General features: G+C 38.0%; 1 protein-coding gene across 2 annotated transcripts in view; it reads left to right on the forward strand.

Moving 5' to 3' along the window:
* LOC125866832 (DNA topoisomerase 3-alpha) overlaps nucleotides 1–17,932 on the forward strand; it is a 53,508-nt gene that overhangs the window by 13,984 nt on the left and 21,592 nt on the right. The window contains exons 8-11 of one of the 2 annotated variants that reach the window (XM_049547195.1): nucleotides 2,657–2,740; nucleotides 6,209–6,388; nucleotides 6,511–6,639; nucleotides 15,672–15,746. In XM_049547195.1, the coding sequence (XP_049403152.1) occupies nucleotides 2,657–2,740; nucleotides 6,209–6,388; nucleotides 6,511–6,639; nucleotides 15,672–15,746 (468 nt within the window). The remainder of the gene's footprint in view (nucleotides 1–2,656; nucleotides 2,741–6,208; nucleotides 6,389–6,510; nucleotides 6,640–15,671; nucleotides 15,747–17,932) is intronic. The other variant, XM_049547196.1, reaches the window with a different exon arrangement.

The raw sequence follows: 17,932 nt of genomic DNA on the forward strand, positions 1-17,932 counted from the left end.
AAACATTCTTCATGTCCAACTGATGAAGAGGCCAATGACAAACGACAACCATAGATAGAAAAAGACGGACAAATGCTATTTTAGCCATGGGAGCGAAAATGTCACTATAATCTAGCCCATATATCTGAGTATACCCTTTGGCAACAAGGTGAGCCTTCAAGTCGATCAACTTGACTGTCTGGACTAATTTTGACTGCATCAACCCAATGACAACAAATAATAGATTTACCTGCAAGAAGGTAGACAAGCTCCCAAGTACCACTCGTATGTAAATCAGACATCTTATCCATTATAGCTTGCCTCCAACCAGAATGAGAAAGTGCTTCACATGTAGTCTTAGGAATGGAAATAAAGGACAAAAATGATACAAAGGCATAATGGGGCAATGATAGACGATGATTACTCAAGAAAGTATAATGTGGGTTAACATTTTGAGTGGATCAAATACCTTTTTGAAGTGCAATCGGTTGGCTAGGAGTAGTTAAGTCCGTAGTAGGAGAAGGGTCTAATGTATGACATGGTTCATCTAGGACTAGTGCTAGACGCGGACGACGATGATAAGTCAGGAGTCGTGGCACTACGACGGAAGATGTAGAAGTAACTAGATTTCTCAAAAGTCGGTTCAGGTAAGACCTTAGATATATCAGGATGATCAGAAGATGAATAGTAAGGTTGAGATTCAAAGAATTTGACATTGGCGAACATAAGGTATTGACAAAGATCAGGTGAATAGCAACGATACCCTTTTTGAACTCAAGAGAAACCAAGACAGCCACATTTGAGAGCACGAGGAGCTAATTTATCTTTACCTGGGGCTAAGTTATGAACAAAGCATGTGCTCTCAAAGACACGAGGGGGGATAGAGTAGAGATGTGAGTGAGGAAACAATATAGAATGTAGAACCTGATTCTGAATAGAAGATGAGGACACTCTATTAATTAAATAACAAGATGCAAGGACTACATCACCCCAAAAAGGCAGCGGAACATGGGATTCAATGAGAAGAGTGCAAGCAGTCTCAATGAGATGCCTATTCTTCCTTTTTGCTACACCATTCTACTGAGGGGTGTACAGACAAGATGTTTGGTAGATATGCTAGGGCTCTTGTAATCTGTAAAATAGGCTTGCATTGTTTTAGTGATGTTGTGAATAAAATGTTACCAATTTCAAAATGTGTAATACTTGTATGCATAATTTCTAGTGCATCAGAACTTTGCAATCACATTTACTAGGGGCGTCAAGGGGGCGAGTTGAGGGGGATCAAAATAGCTTGAGCCATTAAATGATTTATAACCTAACATTACCCAATTTTACTTAGATCAAGATGGGTGACGTCACTTTGACTAAACTATGGGTCATAGCCAAACCTTCTGAAATCAAATCATTTTTCCATTGATTTGTTTGTTTTTAGTACCATCGTATTTAATTACCAAAAGTGGAAGTGTATAATGAGAAATATTCATAAAAAATTAAATAAAATTTCATTTTCAACTTCTTGTCAATGTATACTTATGTGCCAAATTGGGCTGTTTTGAAGCTTTTGGATGCATTTTTTTGGGTTGTTGTGCCAAATTGACCAATTAACGAATGTATTTCTAGCCCAACCTGCCCAACTTCAAGGGACTCGGATGAATACGTGCTTGTTGACTAAATTTGATTTCCTTTGTTATTTTCTGTGTTACTTCTTGTGTCTCAGATTGGTTGGTGTTAGTTAGGCATTAGTAGTTTGAAAAAATGTCTACTTCCTTTGTCGTTGTCGCATCTAATATAACTTCTTTTGGGAGGCCAGAATGCAAAGTGAGTGATGTAACATAAAATCACAAGAGCATGGATAGAAGATAGGATAATAGAAAATGGAGATAAAAAGAAGCTCGACACAATTGAGTCAATAAAATAGGAAATTATTGAAATGAATCACAATTACCTCCTAAGTTGGAATCAACAAGCACCTAAAGTTATAGGAACCCTCTATAAGGAATGAAATCCTCTTTCAAGTGCCACACCAAGTTTGGATCATCCAAGGGCATAACCAATCTTCACCATTTAGGCTTACAGTCATCAGAAATCTGAGTAAAATAATGAATTAATGTTCTATTTAAACCAGGGCTAATTTACTAACAGTTACTTAATTACCCTTAAACTAGGCCTAAAATTAGAGAAGAGCGGAAATACCACAATTTGACAGCTATTAGTCTCATCCTCGATCACACCTTTACCACTGACACTGGCTTCCGCGTTTTCAATGAGATCCGTGATCACAAAGGCCATTGATTGCTCTGTGTTTGTGTTTGGGATCAGCTCAGATTCAGAAATCCTGCACCTTCTATTTTGCTCTGTTGTCCCCTTCCTCGGCCTGATTCTTGGTTTCTAAGACCTGTTGAAGCACTCTAAACTTATAGTGTTGAGAATGAAGCCTCCAAGCTCTTGCGTGCCACGTTACATCAGTGAGTCACATGAACTGCGATAGGTTTATTGTTGCATATCTTATTCCAGTATCCTTTTTCTAGGTCAGAGATTGATTGTTCTGGTGATCAGGATTATGACATTATTTGCCTCATTGATTCGGCATGCACTTTACTATTGCTGATGCATATGTTTTATTTCAGAACACGCTTACCTGATTAACTTCCTCTATTCCTTTTCGAGTTTTTGATAGGTGGCAGAAGATTTATATCAAAATGGGTTTATCAGCTATCCTCGCACAGAAACTGATAGCTTCTCGGAGAAGACCGACTTGCGTGTGAGTTTGCTATTTCTTTTTTGATAAGCTAAGGATAAGTCATGTTGTATGTAGTGTTCTTCAAGCTATGCGCCTGTGCCACTGGTTAAATCATTATGATAAATATGTGAATGGAAGATAACTTATGAAAATGCATCACTGCCATTGCCCCATTTCACTTTATACACATGCAATGATGCACTATTATGTCCAATAAACCAACTTCCCTCATAAACTCCAAAATATACAGTATGCTGTTGCTGTATGAGTCAAACTAATTCCTTACTCTTTGTGTACAATCAATGTGTGTCAGCATTAATGGGAAAGAGGAAGTTTTACCAGAGATATGCTGGTGGAAGCGTGATAGGAAATGTACTTCTACTGATGTTATTGAAGCTTAGGTTTCTTCTTCTTCTCTTGATCCCATTATTCACTTTAAAAAATCGAACTGGGTGATCCAAACTGCTCTTTGGTTTGGTTAATAATTTTATAGGTTTTTAGTGTTTTTTAAGATTTTGATTATTAGTCACAGTTTGTTGTTTGTAAAGGAATAACTATCGAATATACTGAAACTTTATTCTGGTGGATAAAATCTATTTTTTTGCTACATGCGGTATGCAAATAATATGATGCTGTAAACATTCAGTTGGGTTGGATAGAGATGGAAAATGAAGGACCATTTCTCTGAATTCTTCTGCACTCTCAACTACAGCAAAAACAGGAAGAAACATAAGCTTTATTGTTATTCAAGGACAAAGCAAATCAGTCATTATTACATCGGTGAGTACATATAAAGGAGGGGGGTGGGGGGTTGGGGTGGGGCGGGGCGAGGGGGACATAGCACACAAAGTGGCAAGGTTCATCTAGAACCAGAGAAAACAAAGGAGATTCCACCCATAACCCAGTTGACTTCATCCTTCAAAGAGGTCTGCTCAAATAACAGAACACAGCTACAGACAAACAATGATAACATAAGAATCATTAGAGGCTGTAAGTTTTGGTACCAAAGTTGTACAATTTTATTCATCCATAGAGATACAAATTTATAGTATAGAAAACTAAACTAACTAGCAATCAAATCCCTTGATTCTGGCAGATTTGAGAATCAAGGGGTGGTTTTATTGATCTAATATCCTAACCTATTCCATATCATATCAGATATGATTTTATAAGATCAATTTAAATCCTACAAAATCATATCTGATCATACTTAGATATTTACAAATCAACAGAGGCATGTTACCTTTCTAAAAAAAAAAACAAAACAAATCAACAAGAGGCACATCAACATCAGAGAAGGATCTTCTAAGCAGATGTATGTCGCAAGTTTCAGAATCCAACACATGAGATGCCAACCCCAAACAATGTGAAGTGGTGGGCATGCAATAATTGGAAGATTGCTTCTGGAATTAGTATTTATGCGATGAACTATGGCCAATTCCTCTTCGGCTTCCCTTCATGAAAAGTTGCTGAACATGTCCAAACTGGAGAATGGATCTGGAAAAAAATGAAGCTAAGGCTTGAATGGTTAGCCCAACCAACCACGGGATGCTGGCCAGCGGAGATACAGAGGGACTGGGTATGGTTCAGAATCTTAGGGCTCCCACTGAGAATGTGGTTGCACAAGATGTTCAAGCAGATCGGTGACCAGTTCGGGTGGATTCATTGAGACAGAGGAGACAACTCTCGAAAATCACCTTCACTAGGCTTGTATTAAGGTGCAAGGAGACGGAAAGAGAGGTCTGAGAGAGATAGAGGTGACCAACAAAGGTTATGTGTATATGATTCTGATAATGGGTGGAGGCGCCGGTCACCGTCAGAACAGAAAAAGTGAAGAGAAAGGTGGAGGGTTTTGGACCAGTGGATAATACAAGGCTGGAGAACATTTTCGTGAAAGAGTCAGCGGATGTAAGGGGTTGCCACGTGGGTTCAGCAAAAGGCGGAGAAAATTAAAATAAAATGTCACCCAGCTGTCAGTTTTAGGAGAAGGGCCCACTATGGACTGTGGCAGGCTCTATTGGATTGTGTGACCATCTCGTTTTGAAGTTTAAGCTGTTAAAGAGAGCATACTTTATTCATTTAATTCTATCATGTCTCAACACACATCCTCACACGTGTGCCTGATTCTTTTTTATGGGCTGAACACGTGGAATATATTGTTTTGATTTTTAGGTGACGCTAAGATTTGAACCCTGGGTCTTGCCTGCTCTGTTACTGCATTGAATTGTGTGACCATATCATTTTTAAAAGCTTAAGCTGTTAGATAGTTTAATTGTACTCCCTCCGTCCAATTTTTTGTGAGGTAATTTGACTCGGCACAGAGTTTAAGAAAGAAATGAAGACTTCTAAAACTTGTTTCTAAAATGAATGATAGAAATTTGTGTGGCTATAAATAATTTTATTAAGGGTAAAATGGACATTTTAAAGTTAAATTGTTACTTAATATAGAAATGTGTCAATTCTTTTTGGGAGTAACTAAAAAGGAAAGTAAGTCATATAAATTGTCCAATTGGGACAGAGGGAGGAATTGTTTAATTATATTATATTTCAACTCCTCTCAAATCCAAAAACAATTTTAGCCACAGGGCTTTTGTTAATGGTAATAATGCAACTTGTGATGTGTGAGTAGGTGCACAACACGGCTTAGAACCCTGTCACGAACAAAAGCTTTGTATTTAAGTGGAGAAAGGTAGAGAGGTGGACACATTATCTATCGAGTGTCGAAATGTGCACCAGTGACCCACAATGATTTCTCAGTTATCAAAAGAAAAACAAAAAAAGAAGCCATAAGCAAATTCAATATGAGTTTGGATTAGAAAACAGTTTCCTTCTGTTTGATTCTGCATAAATTTTGTATTGGGAAGTGTTCAGATTTTGTTGTGAGAGTAATTGTTTCTGGATTGTGCTGAGAAATGACTTTTTTTTCCAGATCAAAAAACAATACTGTTTATAACTAAACATTTTTCTTTTGAAAATCAAAACAATTATTTTCCATCATACTATTGTTTTTCAAGACATTCAACCCCAAAGATAAGAACTGGTCAGTACTAGTACTTATGCTCTTAACTCTTAAGCTTAATAACTCATACAAATACAAGCAACCTGTAACATATTAGGAGAAGTATATCCAAAACACTTACCAGCTTAGTCAAGCTGAATGACCTTATTGCCTGTATACATGCTGTAGCAGAGGGCAGAATAAGATAGCTCAGCAAATTCAGGAAAAAGCTAGGAAATTGCTGTTATTAGTCTTAACATTAAATCACTGATAAAAATTGAGCAGAGAAACTTCAGCAACAACTAAAACGTGGAATTCAGTTGTGTCAGTTAACCAGAATGCTGGTGCTGCTTAAGTGTGATATTCACGTGACCAGAATGCTGATTCTACATAAATTCTCTGAACTGTTTCAAATGAGTCTGTTGATTCTTAGAGTTCACTATTTTAGGTATCATTATGAAAGTACTCAGTTGATTACTTTGTGTCAACAGACAATGGTGCAAGAACAAGAAGGTCATCTTGTATGGGGCATATATGCGCAGCGCCTACTAGACCCTCAATCAGGACTGTGGAGAAACCCTAGTGGAGGTGGGCATGATGACAAAGCCCATCCTCCTATTCATCCAACTAAATTTTCTGCTGGCGAAACCAGATGGAGCCAGGATCACCATGTTAGTACTGGATCTGACACTATTCTTAGTTGGTGGCAACTTATATAGAAGGAGTTGCTCTATGACTTCCCCTTTCACCTATGCTGGATTACTTTTCTACTACTGACATTTGTTCTGTGCAGAGAGTGTATGAGTTGGTTGTTCGCCATTTTTTGGCCTGTGTTTCTCAACCTGCTGTTGGGGCTGAAACAATAGTTGAGATTGATATTGCTGGTGAATCCTTTTCTGCATGTGGGAGAGTGATACTTGCAGTAAGTTTCCAATTACGATACTAGTTTCTATGTATGCATTCCGTCTGACTGATAGCACATGCTTTGATAGCAAGCTGCCTTTTTTTTTTCTTTGATGAGGTTGACAATGTGCTGCCATGAGCAGAATAAAGGGAGCATATAACATGATACTTTTTCTAAATTGCTTCTTAGTTCTTGTAAAATACAAAGAAAATGGACCAATTTTGTTGTATTATTCCAAGAACAACAGCTATTTGTAGGTGTACAAGTAAATCTGTCTAAAGAAAAAAATCAGAAAAAGTTCTAAATATCTCTACCTATGATTTTGTTATGTATACTATATGTAGACATGTGTATGCAACACTCCCCCTCAAGTTGGAGCATAGATATTAATCATGCTCAATTTGTTACAAAGATATTCCACCTGATTTCTATTTAAAGCCTTTGTAAATATATCACCCAATTCCTCCCGTCTTCACATAGCTGGTGGAAATCATGTCCTCTAGAATCTTCTCACGGATAAAGTGACAATCAACCTCGATATGATTCGTCTGTTCATGGTATACTGGATTTAAGGCAATGTTCTAAGCAACCTGATTAGCACACCAAAGTTTTGTTGGAGAAGAAGGCTTCAAACCAACCGCAGCTAAAAGATGATGTATCCATCACATGTGGATTGAGCCATAGTTCTATACTCAGATTCTGCATTAGATCTAGATACTCCATTTTGTTTCTTACTCCTCCAAGATACCAGATTTATACCTATAAATACACAATAGCCAGTAGTAGATCGTCTATCAATTCTTGATCCAGCCCAATTAGCATTTGCAAAACACTCAACACGAGTATGCTCATAATCTCTATACAATATGCCAAGGCCAGGAGCTCTTTCAAACAGCACAAAATTTGTTACAAGGCTGCTCAGTGTTTGACTATTGGTACATACATGAATTGACTGATAATACTGATTGCATAGGCAATATCTGGACGGGTCAAGTGAGGTAGTTCAGTCTCCTAATAACCTTCTGTATCATTCTGGATCATCAAATAGTTCAACATCATCCTTAGCAAGATGTACATGAGGAACCATTGGTGTGCCACAAGGCTTAGCTCCCAACTTTCTAGTTTCTGCAAGTAGGTCAAGTACATACTTTATTTGGGACAAGAAAATCCCCTTCTTGCTTCTTGTTACTTCTACACCCAAGAAGTATCTCAACTTCCCCAAGTTTTGGTATGAAACTTGGCGTGTAAAAACTTCTCTAGAGAAGAAATTTTTGCACAATATCTCCTGTAATAATAATATCAACATAGATAACTAAAAGAATAATACCAGTAGTTGATTGTCTGTAGAATACTAAGTGATCACAATTGCTCTTTTCAACCCAAATTCTTGAACTACATCGCTAAATTTTCCAAACTAGGAATGAGGGCTCTGCTTTAGACCTTATAAAGATTTCCTCAACTGACAAACTTTCCCATTCCCCCTTGAGCAACAAACCTACGTGGTTGCTCCATATAAACCTCTTCATAGAGATCGTAATGAAGAAACACATTCTTGATATCCAACTAATGTAAAGGCCAATGCTAAGAATTAGCAAGTAGAATAAACAATGGACATAGGTGAGCTTGTCTACTAGGGAGAAAGTGTCGAAATAATCCACCCATAAGTCTGATCAGCATTGCCTTTAGCCACAAGTCTGGCTTTAAGTCTAGTGAGAGAACCATCAGGATCTGCAAAAACCCACTTGCATCTTTCTGCCTTATTTCCTTTGGGTAAATCCACTAAATCCCTAGTGTGATTTTCATCTAAAGCATGTACCTCTTTAAGCATTGCATCATGCCATCCAGAATGATTCATGGCTTTTTTTTAATGTTTTAGGGATAGTGATAAAATCTAGAGAGCCAATCAAACAACTAGATGCAATGCATAAGTGATCATAAAAAACAAAGTTAGCTATGGTATAAGTGGATTTGCACTGATGTGTACCTTTTTTTGAGGAACTTTTTTTTTTTTTGAGGAACAACACTGATGTGTACATTTCCGAAGAGCAATAGGAAGGTCTAGATTTTCCTAAGGATCAAGTGGAGAAGGATCTATGACGAAGGAGTTGATGTAGGGTGTGTATCATTAATCTCTCGCCTCCTTCAGTAAACTTGAACAATTGGCTGTTTTGCCGGAGTAATTGAAGAAGTTCTGAAGGCACAATAGTTGATTGGTGCTTTATAAAAAAACTAATAGATGGAGGAACAATATTGGCCAATTGTTCTGTTACAACATAAGTAACTTGATAAGACTAACCACTCATCTTCCTTCCCCCTTACTTGTAGAGACGGGAGGTGCATAAAAGGGTGGTGTAGTCTCTGTAAATACCACATCAATTAACATCAAATTATCAAGTTCAGTAGAATGACACTAACATTGATACCCCTTTCGAAGGCGAGAATAGCCCAAGAGAACACATTCTAACGCCTTAGGATCCAACTTAGTAACAAATGGTCGAACATCTCGAACATAACATGTGCTTCCAAACACCTTAGGTTCCACCGAAAACAATGATTTTTTTTGGAAAAAGAACACTATAAGGCATATTACCAGCTAACATAGTTGATGACATGCGATTGATCAGAATACAAGCACTAGAGACAACATTAGCTCAAAATTGCTTAGGAACCTTCTTTTGGAACAACAGTACCCGAGCTATAAATAGATGCCTTTTCTCTCTCTCAGTTGCTCCATTTTGAGAGGGTGTATCAACAGACGAAGACTGATGGAGAATACCATGTTATCTCATGTAAGAACTCATGTAAGAATGAAATAATTATGACATATATTCTTTGGCGATATCATTCCTTAGAATGCGCGTTGGGGCATCAAATTGAGTTTTGACTCTAGCATAAAAGGCAGAAAAGTGAGTAAACACTTCAGATTTGCTCTTCATAATGAAATTCTGCATAAGCACAGTCAAGTTTTCTATTTTAGTTAATAGAACTCCTAGTGGTTTCTTTTCATCCCAAAGGGGATTGAGACAAGGTGACCCCCTGTCACCCTTTTTATTCATCTTAGCAATGGAAGGTTTGAGTAACCTAATTCACACAGCAAAGAGGAAGGGTTGGGTAAGGGGCTTTAGGGTGGACAGCAGTGCACAAAATGGCTTGGAGATTACACATCTGCAATATGCAGATGATACCCTTATTTTTGTGAAGCAATGACAGAGCAAATGTTGATCCTAAGAGTAAAATTCATCATCTTTGAAGCAGTCTCTGGATTACATATCAACTGGGGGAAGAGTTTCATTTATCCCATAAATGAAGTGGCTCAGGTGGAGAGTCTGGCAGGGGTTTTGGGTGGTAGGGTAGGGGAACTACCAACCATATACCTAGGTATGCCATTGGGGGGAAAGAGCAAATCAATAGGGATCTGGAATGGAGTGATAGAAAAATGCGAAAAGAAGCTTACCAACTGGAAGAGCCAATATCTGTCTAGGGGAGGTAGATTAACCATGGTTAATAGTGTGCTAGATGCAATACCTGCTTATATGATGTCTGTGTTCCCAGCACCAGACAATGTCATACAGAGGATAGATGCTTTGAGAAGAAGTTTTTTCTAGCAGGGAAATGAAGATAAAAAGAAGTTTCATCTAGTCAAATAGGAAGAAGTCATAAAAAATAAGAAAGAGGGGGGACTAGGGATCAGGAACATGAAGAAACAAAACAAAAGCCTAATGCTAAAATGGCTTTGGAAGTTTATGACAGGAGAGAATATGCTATGGAGAGAGGTGATCAGGGCAAAATATGAAATGGAGAATAGGTGGATGACAAAGATGGTAACCACACCATATGAATGTAGTATCTGGAGATCAATAAGAAATCTTTGGCCTCTGTTCCTTTCTAGAATCAGATTCCAGGTGGGTAATGGAATGAAGGTGTCATTTTGGGAGGATAGATGGATAGCCCAAAGAACCCTGAAATAATTATTCCCAGACTTATATACACTAAGCCTTCAACAAAATGCAACTGTGGCTGAAATGTGGACAGGACAGGGGTGGAACTTACATCTTAGGAGGAATCTAAATGATTGGGAGATGGGGAACATAGTGGCCTTCCATGATACAATGGCACAATTTAGCAATTTGACTAGGGAAGAAGACAAGGTTGTGTGGAAGATTGGTAGCAAAGGGGTTTTCAGTGTCAAGTCAGCTTACAAAGATCTTAATCAATCAAATTCAAATGATAGGATGGAGCTATGGCCATGGCGGATGATATGGAGACCTAAAATCCCATACAAGGTAAATTTTTTCACATGGTTACTAGCAAAGGAAGCAGTGCTGACACAAGAGAATATAAAGAAGAGGAAGTTCCAACTATGCTCAAGATGCTATTTGTGTGAGGAACAGGAAGAGACAGTCAACCATCTCTTTTTGCATTGCAAATGGACAGATCAATTATGGAGAATATTCAGCTGCCTTAGAAAGATCACTTGGGTGAAACCAAGAAACATAGCACAACTCCTAAATTGTTGGATCAATATTGGCAATACTACAATTAAGGAGGAGAGATGGAGGATTGTCCCAGCTTGTATATGGTGGACAGTGTGGAAAGAAAGGAATCAAAGATGTTTTGAGGGCAAGAAGAACAATGTGCAGAATTTCAAGATGAATTGTATAGCTCTTTATTATTTTTGGTGTAAACAGAAAGTCTTAGTACAGGCAGAAAAACTTTTTGATGTTTTAGACTATTTGTGACAAAAAGCACAGATGGAGTCAGTCTAGTTTGTAATACTTTTGGAAGAGGGGCTACTTTGATGTAGTATACCTGTGGATAAATTATAGAAAAAGTTACCATTCTCAAAAAAAAAAAAAGTATATCCAAGTCATTAGAGAAAAATCATTCACAAAAGTGACAATATTTATGCCCAATTTTAGCAACAACTAGACATGGTCCCTAAACATCAAAATGAATTAACTCAAAAGTTGACTCGACTCTCTTATTAACCCTTAGACCTAATGAGATGCGATGATGTTTAGCAAATTGACATGACTCACATCCCAATGAGGAAATATTTTGAAACTGAGGACAAAGCTTTTATAACAGAGGTAGTGAAAGATGTCCCAATCGACAATGTGAATCTAATGGAGACATGACACTCTAGCAGACAACATACTGAGAGTCCCACTCATCAAGGATTCTTTACCAATAACCTAACTTGTCATTAGTTCACGAAACAAACAATAATCAGGAAAGAGCGAGTTATAACAATTAAGTTCTTTCGTAAATGCACTAATAGAAATCATATTGAAGGTCAGATTTTTGGTAGACTTAATACATATAACAAAGTAATTGATGATGTTGGTTGAACAATACCGAATGCAACACTGTTACAAGTTGATCCGAGGCTGCTTTGTGTGATTGTAAGCTAGAAAAAATATTAGGATACTTGTCATATGATTTGTGGCACCTGAATCAATCACCATTTATTAGAAGACGTGATAAGACATGTTTTATCTGACCTAGCAAAGGTATTAACATAAGTTTGATTCCTTCAATGATTTTTGATATTGAGAGAATTTAGCAAACTCCTCAACCAAAACCAAAACCATTTTGTCGGATAATGAACTAGAAGCAACAAGTTTGAACCGATCGGTCATTTTCTCTACTGTCTTTGAAAGTCAGTCAAAACCCCCAACGAAACAAACATCAACCGAACAACACAATAAGAAACTTGACAATAGCCAAACTCGATGCTGCACTCTGGAAATAATTTCCCAAATAAGCTTTAAATAGCCTCAAACAAACATTATCAAGTCACAAGTTGGTCAAGCAACAATTCAACTCACTGCTGCACTCATACACAATTTCTAGAATCAAGGATGATTAGCAATAAACAGAGTAGTCTCAAACCTGACCAAAGAGGGTTCACTGATTCTATTTGGAGGATTTTCTTCTTGGAAAAATGGTCATATAATTAGGGGACCACCACAAGTCGATCAGGAATGCCAAGCTGACACTGGAACAGAAAGCTGGACCACGATTGGTCCATTCACGTGCCTCCACGTGTGCTTCGAACTGGGTTGTCTTCGGAAACTTTGTCGTCGTGTGAGACTCACGTACTTCTCCTCTAGCCACGGGCTTCTGGGGTTTTGTAGATCGGGGAAAGGCGGTCCTCCTTAGGTTGGTGGCAACTATTAAATTTCAGGTTCAAAAATTTCATTCATGTACACTGATCCTATTCCGGCAATCTCCGGTGAGCTTTCTGACCTAACTCCGACAAAGAAGATATAATGCATTGGTACCATGTAAAATACATCGACAATGGACCAATTTCCTTGTAGTATTATTCCAAGAATAACAACTATTTGTAGGTGTACTAGTAAATTTATCTAAGGAAAAAAAATCAGAAAAAATCCCTAAATATCTCTACCTATGATTGTGCTATGTATACTATATGTAGACATATCTATGTGCATTCTGCAACAGTTCTAGTTTTGTTTGAAGTGATTAAAGTCTACAGCTAAGATATAAAAAGGTATATTCTTCTAGTTCTTTAAACTTCTTCACAGGAAGATAGTCTTTTTCGGGATACAAGTCAATTGTGAAATATATGGGCTTCAATGTTCTGAAATTGGGTCTTTCTTTTCAAGTACAAGTTGCTTCAGTAAACCCACTGAAAGTCTAATCCACCATAACAGGTTGGAAACTCTACGTCACCAAGATACTATGTCAATACAAATTGCTCCATGGAGTGATATGGAACCATATGAGATGCAATTTTGGGGCTTATAAGAGGGTTAATTGTAAGAACAATTGCGTAGAATTTTGGGGAAGAGAGTCGGAAGATTAAGAGGAAGGACAGACATCTTAGGACGATATGTCCTTCTATAGAACTCCAGCCAGAGAAGAAAATACTGGATAATACTTGAATACAAGTATGCATTCATTTTCCCAGCAACATCAAACTGGGAACCTATGTTGCTCGGACTCTTCAAAAATGTCAATGGGTGCATGTTGAATCCTTCAAAAGTAGTGCATTTTTGAAAGATCCGACACGGGTGCGGCATCATTTTCGGAGAGTCTGAGCAACATAGCTGGGAACTACAAATTGCAGTTTTTACTAGTTTAGAACTTGTATATTGGAAGTAAGGTAGATCTATTGAGCAAATACAAAAGGTTGTTAGAGTAAACAACTCTAAACCGTCTTTCTTAACCGTGAAAAGAAGTATAAACAGACATTGGTGGGATGTGGATTTCTTTGTCTCCTTATATGGTCTTTGGGAAATCTTCAGCTCTTGAGCTAGCTTTTGGGGGGTTGAGTTAGGCTCAATGTCCATTTCTTTAACAGTTGGGTTTGTAATATATTGCAATCTTTGTGTTTCTGGAAATTCCCTTTATCTCTAATGCTAGAAGACAAGGTGTCTGTTTCTGTTTTGATTATTTTATTTGATAGAAGTAATATACCAGCACAAAGTAATCTGACCCCAAAAGAAATGCTCAACTCAAACAAAATTAGAATCTTAATTTAAGTAAGAAAAAAGATCTAATGAATCTCAACGAGTCAAAGGAACAATCACATGAAGCAGAGGAGTGAACTAACCAGGTGTAGTTGGGAAAACCACCGACGGCATTGGCTGGAAATGGAACTTCTGACAAAATCAAAAGAGATCTAGAAACAACTTTAGAGTTCCCCAAACCAAGTTTCAAATCAATCAGCAGGAAGCGAACTCAGTTCACACTCGCTTAACAACCTCCAACAGTGCGTAAAATCAGAACAGTCAGTAATAAAAGATTTCAAACCTGACCACGAAATGTATTGACAGAACTGATTTGAAGCTTTTCTTCTCCAGAATGTGGTGCTATGATTGGAGCACCACCATAGCTCTATCAAAATCATCAAGGTGATGTTGGAACAGGAATCCAGAAAAAAATTGGTCCACCAATGTTCCTCCACACGTGTCGGAATCTGCATCATATCTATCAGCTAGCCAGCATGTGTTTCCTCCGGCCACTGGATTCTGGGTAATGACAGATTGAAGGAGATGCTTCTCCCCAGGTAGGTGGTGACAACTATTTCGATGTTTCAAGCACAAGAACCAATGCGGCCCTTAGTTCCAGCAACGGACAGTCAAAACTTCCGATGACAAGGCTCTGATATCATGAAAAGTGACAAATAATGGAGGAGTTTTCCATGTCTATTACTCAATATAATCATTTTCTTAAATGCACGAGGAGAGGTTCTAACTAAGGTAAACTAATCCAACAAATCCGTACAAATTTGTTACCTAGATAAATTGTGTAACACAAAAATGTGTGGAAAGAATTTCCGTGCAAGTTTGGGGGATAAAGTATGTATTAAGCCAACTGTTTTTATCCCATCATAGGTGCCCTACCAGAAGTTACTTTGAAGTCTGTACAATTTATTACTTACATGTGCTGGTGTAATAAGTTGGAATACTGACAGTTTGCTCTTGATGAAAACATTCTTCCCTCGTTGCACACTTTCTTTTGTCACCCTGTCAGTCTCTTCCCCACCATTTCAAGTTTCAGGTTCCAAACTATGAGATCCCTATTTAATGCTCCTGGATGTAGCCTAGATTGGCTGTTTTGGTCATATAGCTTAAGGACTATCCATAGCTGATCTAAAGGACATTTAGTGTGATGTTTTAAGCTTTGAGGTCAGGTATGCCCAAAATTTTTCGTAAACATGTTTGATTTACCAATAATGGTGGAAGAAGAAAATTTAACTGTTATATTGTTTTTATTTCATTTGAATGCTCTATTTTTTTCATTCTCTTTTTTAGCCATATCTCTTTTCATAATATCTTCTGTTTTCTTAAACTGGACCAATTTGTACTTTGGGGATAGACTTGCTACATCTATTTAGAAACCAATACCTGGAGGCAGAGGATGTTAATTATTTCTTCTCCTTTCTGAAATTTGTTTTGCACTCTAACTCAATCATGTGATTTCTTCACTTTAAACAAGATACATGTAGAGAACTAGTGCAACTGCAATCTTAACTGGCTATTTGTAATAAATTATCATTTTTCTTGTATTCACAGAAAAACTACCTTGATGTGTACCGATTTGAATCATGGGGAGGTTCAGTGATCCCCACATACAGTTTCGGCCAACAGGTTGGTTTGTGCTCTTTGTTTCTATCCAAAAACCAATTTATTATTCTATTTATGACATTGCAATTAAGCAATGGTGAGGCAAAGCATGCACTTTTTGGTGAGTTCCTCTGAAGTATTTTGATTATCATCTTCCCTATGACAAGCTTTATTGTTTCAAGCCATTTCTAAGTAAATTCTATAAAACTTCTATTTTATACTTGCAAATTAAAGAATGAATCTTTTTGTCAAAAATTAAAGAATGAACCTATTGCCTGTGGGGTTGACAGCTGAATTGACATGTAATCTTGATGTGCCCTTTTGTATTCAGACTTGATTCACGATTCTCTTAAGAAGTATGAGTTCTCTTGCACTTTTCTTTCCTTTGTTACTTCTGGTAGTGGTAGGTGGCTAGATTCTTTTTTTTTGATGACTGTGGTGTCCGGGCAAACTTTCGTGCACCTCGACTAATTCCACGGGATACCTGCCACCTGCCACCTCCCACCACTAACACATACTTGGTAACTCTGTCCACCAAGGCTAGGATAGATGGGAAGAATCACCTAGTATTTTTGGTCTCCACTGAGTTTTGAACTTGAGACCTCAAGGTTCTCAACCACCAGGCCACACCCTTGGGACGGTAGGTGACTAGATTTGACAAAATTGCCTAAAACATTTCCTACCTTTCTAGCCCCCCCTCCCCCCCTCTTGATCACCATCTCGTCCCTTCTTTTTCTCCAAGGGTGTCAGTAGCAATGAAAGTGGGGCTGTTATGAAGGCTGGTTTGGAAGCCACTAAAACTGGGAAAGCTTATCCAGAATAAGAGTGTTCTCTCCAGCTACTGTCAGTCTTTTGTTCTGGTTACATCTTTTCGATGTTCTTTTCAGGGATTTCGATGTTCCCCTCTCAAAAAATTTAGGAAAATTTGAACATCAGTCCTCCTTTATGAATGTATATGCAGTTTATCTCCTAGCTGCCTCATTGTGAAACTGCTCGTCTAGTTTATGCACCAAAACTAAATTTGATATCATTACCTTTATGATCGAGCAGTTAGTGTTGGTGTTGACTGAGCAGGTTGGTGGGCTGTTAGTTGAATCTGCCAGGACTTGAACAGGGGAGGGTTCAATAAATCATTAGATTCAGTGGCTAGTGCTCAACTTTGAGTTGACTGAGGTTGATCGCTGAAGTTGGAGTGCATACAAGAGGCCAAAAGGTAGCTCAAGGGGGATAGATAGATGATACTTGATAGAGAGGGGGATGATGGGGGAAGAAGATGAAAGTGGAGGCAGTGGTGGGATTAGCGAGGGGCCTGTCAGTAGTTTCTTTTTCGATGTTTAGTGATTTTGTTGGCAAAACAGGGTATGACCCGGTACAAAATAATTATACAAGAGTATGCATCACCTTTAGGGGGAGAGGGGTTCCCACAATGTCCATCGAATTGTCTAAACAAGTAGATTACATGTGCTTGAGGAAGAGTAAAAGATAATACAATCTGCCTCTCCTGCTGGAGCTTTGCTGTTTCTTTTTATTTTGGGAGTTTTTCTTTTAATTCCCATCTTACCACTCAAAAGTCAATTACATCATGTGCATGCTAGTGATGATAAAATTTCTGTTCATCTTACTTTAATTTGAGTGAGGAACCATTTAAGGTTATGGTGGGATATCTTTAGTTGGTTTGGCGTATCTTGGGTGTTGCCAAGTTCAGTGGAAGAGTTGTTATTCAGCTGGAAGAGTGGAGCTAGGAGAAGAAGGCACAAGACTTGGAATGTTAACCCCCTTGCTTTGATGTGGATCATTTGGAAAGAGAGAAATAGGAGAGCTGTTGAAGGGGTGGAGACAAGCTTTTCTCAATTAAGGAGTGGTCTTCGATCCCTTATTTTCTTTTGGTGCACCCATGTTGTTACTAATTATATAGAGGATTGACGGACTTTTGGAGAAAACCTTATTTTGTAGGTTTCTTCTTTTTGGTATACCTCTTATATATGGCCAAGATGACCTTGTATTATCAATGAAATCTTTTACTTTATCCAAATACAATAAAATGCAGCAACAGTTTGAAGACCTATGCTAAATTTTCAGCTTTAGCTGAGCCAAGGAGCTAGTTCTGTTTATTACAAGATCAGGTTCACAGTAGGCATAGAATCTGTGAAATTCGGCATATATGCTGACAATCCATTTCTGCCTGCATATTGTAATTCTTGATATTTCTT

Source organism: Solanum stenotomum, chromosome 6, assembly GCF_019186545.1.
Source record: "Solanum stenotomum isolate F172 chromosome 6, ASM1918654v1, whole genome shotgun sequence".
In the NCBI taxonomy this organism is placed as follows: domain Eukaryota; kingdom Viridiplantae; phylum Streptophyta; class Magnoliopsida; order Solanales; family Solanaceae; genus Solanum; species Solanum stenotomum.